Source organism: Oncorhynchus mykiss, chromosome 28, assembly GCF_057628025.1.
Source record: "Oncorhynchus mykiss isolate SJ-2025 chromosome 28, ASM5762802v1, whole genome shotgun sequence".
In the NCBI taxonomy this organism is placed as follows: Eukaryota; Metazoa; Chordata; class Actinopteri; order Salmoniformes; family Salmonidae; genus Oncorhynchus; species Oncorhynchus mykiss.
The window spans coordinates 20,635,057-20,652,173 of NC_143049.1; the positions used below are offsets into that span (position 1 = coordinate 20,635,057).

A 17,117-nucleotide genomic window follows, 5' to 3' on the forward strand; every position below is an offset into this window, starting at 1 on the left:
CTGTACGCTCCGGTTTGATTCCCTATTCTGTCTCTACTCCTCACAAAACAGCTTATGACGTTGTTGCTGCTGTTTTCAATTCACACACAAGCTTATCAAAGGATGTCGACGCCCTGTGTTCATATTAATATAATTATATATTTTTGGACAGAATTATCTACAAAAAATTGAATGGCTTGTCTGCCTTTTTGAAATGGGTGGGGAAATTATAAATGGTGGGAAAGTAGGATATCAGAGATGCAGATAAGTCAAAGCACAGAAAGGGGAAGTGATTATTCATGGGCTTTAGATGTCTTAGCCTGGCTCTTAACTGAGGGTGACCTCTTTCAGGGCCATGCTCCCCTAATGCCTAATTAATCTGCTGCCTCATTAGAAATCTTCTTCAACTGCTTTTATTTGATGTGGACAAGGACGTCATAAAACAGATTATCGAGAATTTATGAAAACGTATGATGCATAGACAATAACATACCTGTACAGTACGGAGTACAAAGAAAACAGCTTCTGTGCCCACATACAATGAAACGTAGTACCACTCTCAAGCCCATTATCTAACATGCAAACTAGATTTCGGCATCATGTTCAAACTTATGAGAGCAGCCTCTGATCCCCCCCCGCAGCTCAAATGTCTAGAGATGTTGTGGAGTGCTGAAGGCAGAGTCGGGACAGGACGCAAATGCCAGCTTGATGTTTTCACTCAGACCCAACGGCCATCGTGAAAGATCAAATAGTCCAGAAACTTCCCTCCACACATTTTCTCATCTAGGGTTGCAAAGCTACCGTTAATTTACCAATGTTAGTGGAATCTTCAGTAATTAACAGGTAATCTATGGTAACTTTGGCAATTTATACTTGAATAACTTAAAAGAAATGTATTCATATATAGTATTCATGTTTTTTTTTTTTTTTTACATCTGTGTCCATATAGACCATATGGTCCAAGAGAAATTTGTCCAATTAATGAAAAAATGATCTAATCAACAATGGCATTATTTTTTATTAACTCTGAAACTCTTTTTTTCTCGACTGCCACCAGTTTGGCACATAAACATTTACAACAAAGACATATTGACATCGTGAAATAAATAATGTGTATAAAATAAATAAAATATATTTCACACGTTTTTCTTTCTCTCTCTTTTCTCCACTCGCTCAAGCAGCTCTCCTGCGGGTCCAGCCCATATGTCTGCCTTGACTACCCCCGGGTGCAGACCAGCAGGATGGAAAGTAGCGAGCGCACATCTTCAGTCAGACATGCAGCACCAGCAAAGAGTTGGAGGTAGTGTTAAAGAAAGCCCTTATTATTTATCTGTATCAGATGACTGTACCTAGCTTATTTTTCATCAACTATGCATATCTGAAGTCTTTGTTGTTGCAGTACTGAAGCACTATACGTTTTAAGAGCTAAACGAGAACATAAGCAGCTGGCTCCTTTATTTTCACAAGACAACTCAACATCAGTTAGAGAGATCTGTCCTTAGCAGTTTTGTTATTATTTCATTCTACCTCTGCATGGTAACAGTACTTTCATGATTATCTATAAACTCAACAATTATTTTCAAACTACATGTTGGTTTAATTTAAAATATGGCAAAATGGTCCTGATGATCATTTCCTGGGACTACAGAGATGTCTCTTAACGTTTCATCCTGGGAGGTCAAACAGAGTCTTGCTGTCAGTGGATTGCCACTAGGAGAACAAGAATTCCCAGAGGAACAGTCAAACTAGGTTGCAGGAAGTACAACTCAAATCAGCACTGACACCTGGGACTCATCTGATGGGGCAGTCTCTAAGTTTGATAAAGTCCTTTGAAGCATTTCAGTGAAATTATAAAAACAATGACTTTTTTTAAATAAATAACTTGATACGTGAATTTTAGAGGGTCCTTATCATATACACACACTTTATCTCCGAAAATATTGTATTAATTACAGAAATTACAGAAAATGTGTTTTTTTCTTGTAAGTTTTTCTTGTAAGGATTTTCTTCAAGCTCCATTAACCACATTTGAGAAATTAGTGCCATTTCCAAGCCTATTACACACACCAGCTCGGATTTAAAATGTTCTGTATATAACAGTGATTTAATATACCAGGGAGAGACGATCATGTTCCTCATGCTGGACTGGACCAGGCAAGCAGCCATGTTTTGACCATAGCACCGATAAAAATCATCTCCTCTCAAAGAGATACAGTGGTGATAGGCCTCAGGCTCAGCTCTACTTCTCCTGCTTAGAGCATCCTCAGGCTTAGTGCTGCTATGATTGTGTGTTGTGTGAGGGTGGTGTATGTTCTGGGAGTCAGGTGAACATACTGTGATCCTGTGGAGAGAGTCTTTCTTGACATTGACCTTTGCTGGTATGTGCTGCCCTGACAGTGTTGGTACAGTAGATCAATGTGCGCTGTGAAAGTGATAAACACAGACCTGTGGTGCTCTTGAGCGTCTCCATAGTGGTGGTGGTGTGAATTATAGGCGTTCCAGGGGAGACATTGACCTTTATTGGTCTATGCAACGCTGGCAGTAGTGTTTGTTTTTGCTCTTGAGGGTCTAATCGTGGTGGTGGATAGAGAAGACACTTCCTTTTGCTACAGTGGTATGACAGAGCAGTGCATGTTTTGACTCGCCAGACAAACAGCGCAACAGATCAAATAAAATTGTATTGGTCACAAACATATTTAGCAGATGTTATTGAGGTTGTAGCGAAATGCTTGTTTTCCAAAAGTGCAGTAGTATCTAACAAATCCCAACTATACACACAAATCTAAAGTAAAATAAGGGAATTAAGAAATATATAAATATTAGGACAAGCAATGTCGGAGTGGCATTGACATTCAGTATATACATACTGCTTTACTCATTTCATATGTAAACATTATTAAAGTGACTGGTGTTCCATTATTAAAGTGGCCAGTGATTCCATGTCTACAGGGCAGCAGCCTCTAAGGTGCAGGGTTGAGTAACCGGGTGGTATCCGGCTAGCTAACAGTCTGATGGCCTTGAGATAGAAGCTGTTTTTCAGTCTCTCGGTCCAAGCTTTGATGCACCTGTACTGACCTCGCCTTCTGGATGGTAGCAGGGTCAACAGGCCGTGGCTCGGGTGGTTGATGTCCTTGATGATATTTTTGTCCTGTGACATCAGGTGCCCCCGGTGATGCCTTGGGCAGACTGCACCACCCTCTGGAGAGCCCTGCGATTGCGGCAGTGCAGTTGCCATATCAGGCGGTGATACCATCTATAAAAGTTTGTGAGGGTCTTAGGGGCCATGCCATATTTCTTCAGCCTCCTGAGCTTGAAGAGACGCTGTTGCACGGTCTTCACTACACTGTCTGTGTGGGTGGACCATTTCAGATCGTCGGTGATGTGTTCGCCGAGGAACTTGAAGCTTTTCACCTTCTCTCTGTGGTCACGTCAGGAGAGTGCTCTCTCTGCTGTTTCCTGGAGTCCACAAGCATTTATTATTATTACCCCCTTTTCTCCCCAATTTCGTGGTATCCAATTGTTAGTAGTTACTATCTTGTCTCATCGCTACAACTCCCGTACGGGCTCGGGAGAGACGAAGGTTGAAAGCCATGCGTCCTCCGAAACACAACCCAACCAAGCCGCACTGCTTCTTAACACAGCGTGCATCGAACCCAGAAACCAGCCGCACCAATGTGTCGGAGGAAACACTGTGCACCTGGCAACCTTGTTAGCGTGCACTGCGCCCAGCCCGCCACAGGAATCGCTAGTGCGCGATGAGACAAGGATATCCCTACCGGCCAAACCCTCCCTACCCTGGACGACGCTAGGCCAATTGTGCGTCGCCCCATGGACCTCCCGGTCGATGCCGGCTGTGACAGAGCCTGGGCTCGAACCCAGAGTCTTTGGTGACACAGCTAGCACTGCGCCACCCAGGAGGCCTCTAGTCCACAAGCATTTTGATGACGTTGAGGGAGAAGTTATTTTCCTGTCACCACTCCGCCAGGGCCCTCACCTCCTCCCTGGAGGCTGTTTCGTCATTGTTGGTAATCAGGCATCCAACTGTTGTGTCATCTGCAAACTTGATGATTACATTAGAGGAATGTGTGGCCATGCATTCATGGGTGAACAGGGAATACAGGAGGGGGCTGAGCACGCACCCTTGTGTGGCCACTGTGTTGAGGATCAGCGAAGTGGAGGTGTTTCCTATCTTCACCACCTGGGGGCAGCCCGTCAGGAAGTCCAGGACCCAGTTGCACAGGGCGGGGTTCAGACCCAGGGCCCCGAGCTTAATGATGAGCTTGGAGGGCACTATACTGTTGAATACTGAGCTATAGTCAATGAACAGCATTCTTACATAGGTATTCCTCTTGTCCAGATGGGATTTGGCAGTGTGCAGTGCGATGGCATCGTAGGTTGATCTATTTGGGCGCTATGCAAATTGAAGTGGGTCTAGGGTGTCAGGTAAGGTAGAGGCGATATGATCCTTAACTAGCCTCTCAAAGCACTTCATGATGACAGAAGTGAGGGCTACGGGGTGATACTCATTTAGTTCAGTTACCTTTGCTTTCTTGGGTACAGGAACAATGGTGTAAATATTGAAGTGGGGACAGTAGACTGGGAGAGAGAGATATTGAATATGTCCGTAAACACTCCAGCCAGCTGGTCTGTGCATGCTCTGAGGACGTGGCTAGAGATTCCATCCTGGCTGGCAGCCTTGCTAGGGTTAACATGTTTAAATGTCTTACTCACGTTTGCCAAGGATAACGAGAGACCACAGTCCTTGAGAGCGAGCCACGTCAGCCACTTTGTTATCCTCAAAGCGGGAGAAGAACGTGTTTAGCTTGTGCGGGAGCAAGACGTCGGTGTCCTCAATGTGGCTGGTTTTCCTTTGTAATCTGTGATTATCTATAGACCCTGCCACATACGTCTCGTGTCTGAGCTGTTGAATTGCGACTCCACTTAATCTCTGTACTCCCGTTTTGTCTGTTTGATTGCCTTATGGAGGGAATAACTACACTGTTTGTATTCAACCAAATTCCCAGTCACCTTGCCATGGTTAAATGCGGTGGTTCACGTTTTCAGTTTTGCACAAATGCTGCCATCTATCCACGGTTTCTGATTTGGGTAGGTTTTAATAGTCACAGAGGGAACAGCATCCGCTATACACTTCCTGATGAACGTGTTCGTGTTCACGTCGATGTTGTTCAACCTGGAACATATCCCAGTCCACGTGATCAAAACAATCTTGAAGAATGGATTCCGCTTGGTCAGACCAGCATTGAAGAGACCGTAGCACGTTTACATCCTGTTTGAGTTTCTGCCTATAGGAAAGGATGAGCAAAACGGAGTCATGATCTGATTTTCCGAAGGGAGGCCGGGGGAGGGCCTTGTAGGCTTCCCGGAAGTTGGAATAGCAGTGGTCAAGTGTTTTAGCAGCGCAAGTACTACAGTCAATGTCTTGATAGAACTTTGATAGCGTTTTCCTCAAATTTGCTTTGTTAAAATCCCCAGTTACAATAAATGCGGCCTCAGGGCATGTGGTTTCCAGTTTGCACAAAGTCCAGTGTAGGTCTTTGAGGGCTGCCGTGGTATGACCGAAGATAATTATCTTGGCAGGTAATACGGTCGGCATTTGATTGTGAGGTATTCTAGTTTGGATGAACAGAAGGACTTGAGTTTCTGTACGTTATCACAATCACACCATGAGTAGTTAATCATGAAACATACACCCCCGCCTTTCTTCTTCCCCCGGAGAGTTCTTTATTCCTGTCTGTGCAATGTGCTGAGAACCCAGCTGGCTGTAAGGAGGGGGTCAGTATATTCAGACAGCCATGATTCCGTGAAACAGAGTATGTTACAGTCCCTGATGTCGCTCTAGAAGGACATCCTCAGAGACTGAACATTAGCGAGTAATATACTCGGCAGCGATGGATGGTGTGCACGCCTCCTGAGTCAGACTAGAAGTCCACTCCGTATACCTCTTCTCTGCCGGTGGAGTTTTGGAGCAGCCTCTGGGATAAGTTCAACTGCCCTGGGGGGTACGAACAAAGGATCCAATTGGGAAAGGCGTATTCCTGGTCGTAATCTTGGTTACCGCCGCTCTGATATCCAAAAGTTATTTCCGGCTGTATGTAATAACAAAAAACTTTCTGGGCTAATAATGTAAGAAATAAACTAAAAAAAACGAAATACTGCAAAGTTGCTTATGAGCTAAAAGCCGAGCTGCCATGTCTGTCAGCGCCATCTTGCCAGACTGACCTGTGACTAATCCGTGTGTATTGTAAGAGTGATTAACCAACTGACCTGTGCTGCTCTGGATGGTCCTGACAGTGGTGGTGGTGGTCCTGGGGGGTGAGGCGGGCAGCAGAGACATCCCCTCATCCTCGGAGCAGCCCTGGTCCATGGCCCTCACATAGCTGTGGCTACGCATGCGGAAGCAGCTCGGCATGGGCAGGTCCAACGCATCCATGGCCTGCGACTCCATCTCGCTGAACATCTGCTCACACACCTGCTCTATCTGCCCGTTCACCTCCACCTCACTCACCTGCAAGGGGACAGGGATTGGGGGACGATGGGGGAGAGAGAGGGGGTGCAGCACAACCAGATATCAAAATATCAGTATACTAATCCTAACCTGGGAAATGCACCATAGAATAGCCACTTACCTAGAGTTTAATAGCCGTTAACATTTAACGCTGAGGGGCAGAGTAAACATATCTGGAATAATTAGGAGAAGTAAAGGGAGAGAACTACAACAGAAGAAGAGGAACCACAAAATAGCAGTAACAAGAGGAGGAAGAGTCAGAGGGAATGGGAGAGTGAAGGTCAATGTTAATTGGAGAACAAGCAAGTGCAGTGCCTAGAGAATGTTTGGGATGAGGAGGTGGCTTCATTCAGGATCTAAACCAGAGTTAGGCATTCCCTTCTCAATTTGTCTTTCCTCAAATCCTGGCATACTCTCTCCTCGACTGCATTTCAAAAAACATTGGAGGAAAAGGGGGAGTAAGAGGGGAGTAACCTTGGATCTTCAAGAAAAGACTAATTGAGAAAAAGCCCTAGTCTATGAGGGTGAGGGGGTCTTGCAGTGGATCAGCGCAGAAACAGAGGATCATGGGAGATGCAGGGGATGGGCCTGACAGTAGGTAAGATGAGTACCAGAGCATCTAAGATGGTTCAATAACATACTGTAGGTTTAGGTGGGATAAGGAGGGTTTGGATACAGTCTAAAGCATACCACTCCTACACAAAAAGATGAGCTTGAGGCGCTTTTGGCAAGACTAATGCTGAGATGTTTTGTAATTCCATCTGATTTTCACTGATAACTGAGGGAGGGTATTAGAGAAGAAACAGTTGGTGAATACTGATCCTTTATCCAAATATTTATTGCATTTTAGTTTGGGAGATGATTGTTCAGTGAGTTATATTTGTAATTTCAGACATGAAAAGCAAAGGGCATAAGGTGACTGATTTTGGGTGACTTGTTTACTCCGAAATGGAATGTCCTTGGAATAGTTGAACACCAATAAGAATATGGTGCAATACTTTGATTATTATCTTTGAATCAATCTTCAAATGATTATTTAGCTGAGAGTTAACATGAAGTAATGTGCATGACATACAGTACATTATGGAAGTCATATGATAATGGTTTATTTTTTATTATAATTTATTCGGTTATGCTATCTTTGAAATACTATGAAACAATTCACAACCCGGCTTTAGAAGGCAGTGGGCTAGGATTTTTATACTGGTTGTAAAGGCAGACAACTGGAGCATTTTTCCTGTATCAAAACTCTTGAGAGTTTAAAATGATAAATGGAACGGTAGTTTCATTTTGCTTCTCCTCTTAGGTTGCCTCTTGATGGTTGAGGGCTGAACATTGACATTGGTTTGAAATAGAAATTCATCTCATCGCTGGAGAGATGAATTTGTGGCTGAGTTAATGGCTGACTGGACGTGACTTTCCTCCCTTGCACAGACGTAGCACCAGAGATGGTGACGTAATGCCGGGAGCACCAACCTGGCTGATGGTGCTCATTGCCCTCATGTAACTCTCGTTTCGCGAGCGGTATTGGGGTGAGGAGAGCAGCGCTTTGGGGTCCAGGAGCCCTTTGGGGTCCAGGGTGTCCAGGCTCCTATTGATGGAAACTTCACTCACCGCCCGCAGGTAGCTGTGGCTCCTGATCTGCAGCTTCGGAGAGTGTTCGTTGGAGATCCTGCCAATGAAGACAAGTCAACAGAGTTCAAACAGGTGTTAATAATATTGGCCTCCTGTCGTTAGCCTGATCCCAGATATGTTTGTGCATCTTCCCAACTCTTTGTCACTCATTGTGAGTTTGTGTGACATTGAGATTGTAAGATCACACAATCAGGCTACTCTGATGTCATGGGCTCTTATAAATGTGGACGTCATTGATGCATGTTAGTTATAGTCTGATTCACTGTGATCAGCAGTCAAAGGTATGGTGCAGTAGTTATGTCTGATGGACAGATCAAAGAGAAACATTTCTGGAGCACTGGCAAGTTGTACCGGTGTCATAATTATAGTTTCATGAATCACAGCAACAGACTGGAACATTGTATGAAACAAATATTTTTCCACACTAAGAATGTTTCTTTAACATGCTGGGCTCTATTTTAACACAATTGGTAAAGCTAAGTGCAGGCGGTAGCGCTATAGATTCAGCGGTGTGTCAGAAATATTTTTGCTATTTTCACGATTACAATTAACAGCGCGAAAGGGGCTGGGTTTTGATGAATAAGCAAGTTGTGGGTGTGGCTGAGGCTTGGCCTCTCACCGGTCAATCACAACATGCTCCATGGCGAAATACTGTATGTGGTAGCTTTAAGTTGTGTATTTACGTAATTTCATGCATTGCCCTGGAATCAACTCCAATTCGAATGTTAGTCCGTTATAGTTTGATCAATGGCTTACAGAATGAAAATAACAATATGTAGACCTGTCTTTGCTAAATACGTTAACTTGAACCCATTTGCATTGTTCTAAGTAATTTGATGGCTTCAATAGCATTCACACTGACATAGGGGCTAGGCATACTGTAAATTGGATTATGTCTGAGCAAAAACATGACAAACATTGTCAATAAGCAAGATGAAATTAATTATTGATAAGGCCTAAAAAGAGAACAACAATAAAAAGTTTAAAAACAAAACAACTCGTTTTAAATAGGCTATGTCACACTTACAGGCACCATAATGTATCCCTGTGGACATAAAATATTAAAACAGCGAAGACTATGGAGGGTTTTACACACATCCAAACTGCTCTCAGTAGCTGGACAAAGATCCAATATAAAGAGAAAGGGGGAATGTCCACTGACCGTTATACTGCTCCCAAATAGGCCTATTTTATGAACATAATCGGAAAAACATCTTACAGATCTGATCGCATTCACACATCTCCAGAAGTTCCATAAAACCAGGAAGATTAATCATTCTAATAAGTTTGGTTGTAATACAATGTAACGAAGAACAAGCTGTTTAAAAATACAACAATAAATACATGTAATGGTATCATAAAATGGCCAGGATATAAAAAAAAGACAGGCATTGCTGTTGAACCAGCCTTCGTTATAGTAGGCCTAAGGGAGTACTTGGGTTTTGAACAGATGGAACGTAAAACAAGCCATTTTTACAGGTTATAGATAACTTCTAAATACAAGGTTCATCAGTATTCACCCAGGTACTCATCTGTCGTTTCATGTTGGGCATGGACACGTAGCCTACATCATGGAAGGGGTTTTACGCACGTCCAAAACGGGACCTGCATGGATAAAATAATGTGGGCCTGCCTACAATGCATATATAAAAAGTGAATGTCAGCTCACTGTTTTACTCCTCTCAAACTTCATATTTTAATAAAGCTTTGGTGATTAAGATTTATTTCCAAGCGGTCTCAGGAGCCAAACCCTTTAACGACAGTCTTGACTACTTTGAGATTGCATTGGGCAGACAAAAAAAAGCCTTCATTGAGAGGGTGGGAGGGTATGCACCAAAAGCACTTTAGGCTACTCTTGTTTCATGTGCATATGGGCAGTGTGCGTCACGGCTGAATAGGCTGCGTTTCCGCTGTCAAAATTCATGCCATAACCAGCTTTTGGTTGGTTTTAAATATCCATATCAGCGCTGCCAGAAATTAGCACTTTGGATCATGTTTTTAAGGACACGCCTAAAATATTTCTACCCGGCCCATCTGAGCGCAAGCGAGCTAAAATAAGACAGGTTAATTGCTGAACCTGGCGTTAGAGCTGGAAAACGTCAGAGCGCCAGTTTTTACATGACGAAATTGCAAACTAACGTCCGTTTGACACTAGCGCCGCCTTAACACCAGCCGAAAATAGAGCCCGCTGTGTCGCCCGATGTTTTCACCATCAAACAAAATCAAACCAGGTGAAATTAGATCGCAACAATGTGTCTGATCCCCTCTCATCAAGACGGGCATGCTCAGTGCACGTCACGTTCACATCAGATTTGCTTAAACCTCAATCTGAGAAGTTAAATACGTCCAACGAATCTCTTGATTGATTGACTTGATGTTTGTCCACTCTGCTCCTTGCATGTATTATAATATGCATGGTTTTAAAATAGACCCTGGTTACAGCTGCAAAGCCCTACCTCCATTATGCACTCTCCCATAAAGCAGGTCGAGCCAGCCAGCGACCACAGTGCTGAGGAGAAACAGCTAAATTCACTTAAGGCCACCCACGCAACACTCTAAGCAGCAGCAGTGAGGGAAGCCAAGCAGACAAGACAGCTAGGACAGTGCTGGGTTGGGTTGGCACTTGAGAAACTCTGTGTCTAAACTCGGTCTGCTCTGCTGCTGCAGCATGGTTCATTCGGTTCAGAAACTTCTACTGAAACTCCACTGTGGTCCAAAAAGCCTTCTGGGAGCTGGACTCCGAATCCAGCAGAACAAAAGAAATTGAAAAAGTTGGGATCTAAAGTGCTTGAAGGGCCAAGCTGCGGATTCCTCGGTGTTTGGCTCTAAAGGGGTTTGGTTATGCCTGACGTCACTGAAGCAGAAACATTTTGGCTTATTTTACACCAATCAGAGTTGGGGTTGTGTCGTCCTTTGACATATGTGCTGCGTGCTCTCCTTCCTTCACATTAGCCACCTCTATGACATTCACTGTACTGTCCTATCAATGGCATGAAATAGCACTGCGTCATAAATGGTATTGCAATAAATGTTCACAGTAGTACAGTAATTGTACACCTGTACACCTCTACCACATGTAGTAGATCTCACAATATACTTGACGCATTATGGCAAATAAAAACACATAAACCAACACACTGGTCATTAGTCATAAGACTCTTGATCATTCCAAAGCAAATGATATGAGACAGCAATGGGATTGATGACAAAGCATATTTGTGTCTCTCTGGTATTATATCCCTATGATTTCTTGTTTACCATTTGGTAACATGAATCACATGACTGTGGTGCATTATCTAACAAGCACTGAAGGAAAACAGGTAAACGTCAAGAATACGCACTCACAAACACAGAAATGTGGGACACGTACAAAACATTGACTTATCAAACATTACCATAACATTATCAATAAATAAATCCAAACCGGCCTATACAATAACTGCATCAAAATGGAAATAACATAAATGAATGACACATACCCTCTGCCTGCAATCCAAGTCAGACAAAACAGCAATGAGGTTCCATTCTCTGAGTGCAGCACTTTTAAAGAGAAGTCCCCAGGCTAAATTAATGTAATTACTCACCATACCTTCTCCAGCAGTGTGGGTACTTAGTTAGAGATAGAGACATGCATGGTGTGTTTCTGAGGAAAATCTAATTCATATCCCTGCTGTTAGTGAAAGGTCCAGGGAGCCTAGATACTACTGTAGGCCTATGTCATAGAGGGACAAAGAAAGAAATGCCAAACTATTAAACTATCTTCTTTTGTGCAATAAGTCAACCTTGTTCTTGTTGATTGGGAAGGTGATTTATCAGTGTAGATTATCACATCATTACTCCACACAGTGAGTGGAGCAATAGGCTGCACCATGCGTTTACACAGGCAGCCCAATAATGATCTTTCTTCCACTAACTGGTATTTTGACCAGTCACATCAAATCTGTTGTTTCAGTGCTGACCTGATTCGTCAAAAGACCAATTAGTGAAAAAATATATCAGAATTGGGCTGCCTGTGTAAACGCAGTCCGAGGGCCTGCCAAACTGTTTCTAGCACCTAGTGGAGTTCAGAACTGGAACAAAATAACCAGGAGAGGCACAGTACACTATCAAAGGCCAAGAAGCATGCAGACCTTCAGACAAAAAGCCAATACAAGCAGAGTTCAGAAAAATGGATCACAGTCAGCCATGTTTTTCACTTATGTTGTCCTTCAACCAATGCCTTTAGTGAAACGTTTGTCAAAGATCCCTTTCACATTTGCATTGAGATGATTGTGTTGCTCAGGGATTGACAGATTTGTTCATTGTGCACATTGCAATGAACCAATAAGACTAGAATTAAGATCATTAACTGAAATGTTAATTTACACAGGTGTTTTTCACTTTAGCCACTTCATGTAAAACTAGGAGAACCTTACATTCATTTCCCCTGGTGTTTGAAACGTTAATACTCTTTACTCATTGAGTGGAAAAGGATGCAGAGGGGATTGATAAGCACCAGGCTGGGTTGTCTTTTGACTTGGATGGCGCTTAAATAAATTCACAAATGCGAGCTGTACGCCCCAGATATGTCAGAGTGATACTGAAGGCTACGAGCAGCCTCTCTATATAATGGTTTCAAATTATCCACCACTCGAAGGGAGTCAAAAGTACCATTAAAGCTGGAGGTTGGAGAACCTCATCCTGTCACTGTTGTCCGATTTCTTCGCACTATGCTTCTACACCACTGCAGTAAACATTCCAGTAGGTACATCCCATGCCCCAAAGAATTCAACATCATAAGAACTATGATAGTTAGTTACATTCATTTAAAGTTAAAGTTATTTTAAAATTAGTTAAAGAGAGGAGTCTTACTTTAAGGTGGTCATTTCAGTCAGTGATGGCTGGGTGGCTTTGAGATAGCTGGCCCGTCGACCTTGGGCCTGGATCTTTGGACACAGCTTAGGACTTTCTTCTGAGTCTCCGCTGTCTTCATCCTCTGCCATAGCCTTCACGTAGCTGCCGCTGCGCATGCGCCGACACGGGATATCGTCCTCCTTCCCCTCCAGAGGTGAGAAGCCACTCCACTCATCCTGGGGCACCTGTGGGGATAAGGAAGGTGACAACAGGGCTTCAGGCACCTCCATGGATGACTGCATGGTGCCATGTACCATCCACCTGGTCCAGTCCGGCAAACGAGGCGTCACAACAATATCCAACACAGTCAGATGCGCCTCTATTTATCTCTCTGTCTCGTACTGAGCGTTGAAGGTAATAGGTAATTAAGAGACTGGTGTGAGTTCGCATGATTACACTTAAAACCCTTTCCTGACAACCTGGGCATCTGTTAGCTTGGAGTCTCCCTATGGGCACAGCCTTATGAACAGGATGCTCACAGAGAACTAGGGTGTCAGGGTGGTATGACATTTTAATTAATCTGACTGACTACTATTGTGGGTTAAGGAAAATAAATGATTGAAGGAGAAACAATGAGTTAGCCATATATATGGGCTAAACTAAATATTATAACTAGGGCACAAACACAACCTGAACTGAAACTATTATTAGTTGCTTAATAGATGAAGTACTAATATGAATACAACTAAATCCACTCCTCCATACTGAGAGGTAGTATGGCGCCCTTGGCTCAAAAGGGTTAATTCAGACACTTTGAAAACATTTGTTACCAGAGAGTATCAATTTATCTTCCAATGATATACCTCATTTGGGTAGTTAGCATAGAGCATACAAAAATACATTGGAGACTAAGTTGATGCTGGAGAAGAGAGAATCCCACTCCTCTGAAGTCTTAGTAATTACATGAATCACTACAGAGGGAAAGGAGCCTTGGTAACTTAGGAGAAAGCCAGAGCAGAGCAGGCTAGGATGCTAGGGCCTTTGACGTCAGAGTAGAAATGAGCAGGTTGTATATAAAAGGAGGCTGTGGAGGCAGAGCGACTCAACCGCCAAGCGGCTCTATGCCCACACACTACAACACAGTACACACCGTGCTTGTGCTGCCTGTGTCCCCTGCTCGTCACAGAAATAGGCCTATCTTCACAAGTTCACACAGCCCCACATGTACCTTAGCTACCATACTGGATGTGTTCAGTGCTTTGTTGTTGTGATAACTCCACTATAACAGCTCTGTTTACTTTTATCTACTGTACCGAAATGGTCAATGCACATGGTGTGGGGCTGAATAGTTCAAGATCTGAATGTTGTGTTGCTTGGCTACCGCGGTAGCAAATAATTTATGAGTTATAAGAATATGTCAGTAATTGAGTACTGTATGTTTGTGTATTTGTCACTGGGTTAAACCTGGTGAACTGTTTGTTTGTGCATATATGTACAGAATACAGTATCCATAATACTTTAGTATACATAACTCAACGAATCTACTCACAACATAACATTGACATCAAAATAACTACACTAATTTAGAAGTTTTGATTTCAGAAAAGCTGCATAACATTTTGGGCATCAATTCTCCCATGGCACTGAATAACTGGTCTCCATTTGTACTAACAATGCAGCCACTGCTATCCTATCCCAGCATTCAACTCAAACCTGCCAATAATGTTGGTAGGTGTTTCTATGGTAACAGGGTAACTATATTACAGCAGAAAAAGATAGCAGGATATGAGGGAGTAAATGGGAAACATCTATGCAGACCAATACTCCAAGTCGGTATTCATGTAATAAGAAGGAATTCCACTCGACCACGCACACAAATTGGGAAAACAAACATTCTTTCCTATTGACCCCCATTGTAAAAGAGTCAAATTTGTCGCTGATCTATTGTTATACAGAGATAACAAGACATGCAGGAAAGCTGCTGTGTTGTTCCAACGTACATGCAAACAGGTTTAAAAAATCCCGAACTACGGTTTGCAATGCTCCCATGTAGGGAAATAGAGCCTGCCAGAAGAGCCCTAAGGGTTCAGGCTATTGGGAGAGTGGGAAATGTGGGGACCATGTGTCCAAGTAGGCTTCACATACTGTAGCTATGTGTGTGGAAAACATTTCATCACAGGTAAGACATTTCACTTGTTTAGCCTTTCTGATCTCCCCATCCCGGATCCGGGATCGTGAATACAGACTCAAGCTCATTACCATAACGCAACGTTAACTATTCATGAAAATCGCAAATGAAATGAAATAAATATGCCATCTCTCAAGCTTAGACTTTTGTAAACAACACTGTCATCTCAGATTTTCAAAATATGCTTCTCAACCATAGGAAAACAATCATGTGTAAAAGTAGCTAGCTAGCGTAGCATTTAGCGTTAGCATTAACGTTAGCATCCAGCACGCAACATTTCAACAAAAACATAAAAGCCTTCAAATAAAATAATTTACCTTTGAAGAACTTCTGATGTTTTCAATGAGGAGACTCTTAGTTAGATAGCAAATGCTCAGTTTTTCCAAAAAGATTATTTGTGTATTAGAAATAGCTCCGTTTTGTACATCACATTTGGCTACCAAAAAAACCCGAAAATTCAGTCCTCAAAACGCGAACTTTTTTCCAAATTAACTCCATAATATCGACTGAAAACATGGCAAACGTTGTTTAGAATCAATCCTCAAGGTGTTTTTCACATATCTCTTCGATGATATATCATTCGTGGAAGCATGGTTTCTCCTCTCAATCAAATGGAAAAATACTTGCACCTGGCTTTGCGCACCAATTTCGATGCAGGACACCAGGCGGACACTTGGAAAATGTAGTCTCTTATGGTCAATCTTCCAATGATATGCCTACAAATACGTCACAATGCTGCCGACATCTTGGGGAAACGGCAGAAGGTCTAAGCTTATTCCTGTCGCATTCACAGCCATATAAGGAGACATTAGAAAACAGAGCTTCAGAAATTCTGCTCATTTCCTGTTTGACGTTTCATCTTGGTTTCGCCTGTAGAATGAGTTCTGGGGCACTTACAGACAATATCTTTGCAGATTCTGAAACTTCAGAGTGTTTTCTTTCCAAAACTGTCAAGAATATGCATAGTCGAGCATCTTTTCGTGACAAAATATCGCGCTTAAAACGGGAACGTTTTTTATCCAAAAATGAAATAGCGCCCCTAGAGATCCAACATTAATATAGTCCGTTTGTAACGCCCTTCACTACTTGCAGCTGTATAGTCTGTTTGTTTGTGTTATTGGTCTTGGCTAGCTTAATGATCGGTTGGTAGCTAACTAGCACTCACTCACATGGCACCATCATGAAAAGGGGCATGAGGGAAGCCAAACAATTTTCAGTAGTTAGAAAACTCGGGAGCAGGCAATGTTAAAAAGTAATCTTTAGTCATGTTCTACTTTTCTTAAATGTAGTTTTGTAATTCACTAAAACAAGCAGACAAGAAAATTGTGTTCGAAAAAGGCGAGATATTTGCTGTGAGCCAATGGGGTAACCTAGGTTACCACAGGTTATTTTCTGTCATTCTGACTACTGACTGTCCAAACAGCAAGTTACAAGTGACTAAATCGTATTTGTGTGTGTTCAGACAGCGGTCATCTGCTGACAAGGCTTTGCTAGTTGTCATAGTAACAACAGGTGTGTGCGCAGTGGTGTACGTTGATTGATGGTGGTGCTCCTGCTTCCTATCCCTCAGAAGTGATGTAGCAAGTTAAGGTGACAACATTGCCTGCTATGGACGTTTCGCAGTTGCTTTGAATGTTCAAAATCATTGTGTAATAAACACTTTTAAAGCCTCAAAGGATAAGGTGATCCAACTTTCAAAACGAGTCCTAGCTAGGTATCTTTCTAGCACATTCAATAATTTGTTTGTGAAACATTAACAAGCTAGTTAGCTACCACATGTTCAATGCCAAATAGTCTAAAAACCACTTGAGGGCAAATAAATTAGAATGGACCGCTCACATGGCCAGGAATCAGTTTGAGATCTGACTTCAAACCACCTAAAAAAGGTGGTTTGAAATGTGGCTTGAAATATCTGATTCCATGTGCTTTTTGGCTGTTCAGACTGCAGGAAAAATA

At 42.7% G+C, this 17,117-nt stretch overlaps 1 protein-coding gene across 6 annotated transcripts in view; it reads right to left on the bottom strand.

Annotated features, from left to right (window-relative positions):
- The window catches only part of LOC110508699 (disks large-associated protein 1-like), a 120,243-nt gene that overhangs the window by 15,490 nt on the left and 87,636 nt on the right, over positions 1 to 17,117 (bottom strand). For 3 of the 6 annotated variants that reach the window (XM_090225619.1, XM_090225618.1, XM_090225621.1), the window contains 3 exons: positions 12,992 to 13,218; positions 8,120 to 8,177; positions 6,265 to 6,505 (listed from right to left, as the gene is read on the bottom strand). In XM_090225619.1, the coding sequence (XP_090081745.1) occupies positions 6,265 to 6,505; positions 8,120 to 8,177; positions 12,992 to 13,218 (526 nt within the window). Of the gene's footprint in view, positions 1 to 6,264; positions 6,506 to 7,981; positions 8,178 to 12,991; positions 13,219 to 17,117 lie in introns of all 6 variants that reach the window. The other 3 variants (XM_036966553.2, XM_090225617.1, XM_090225620.1) reach the window with 1 other exon arrangement.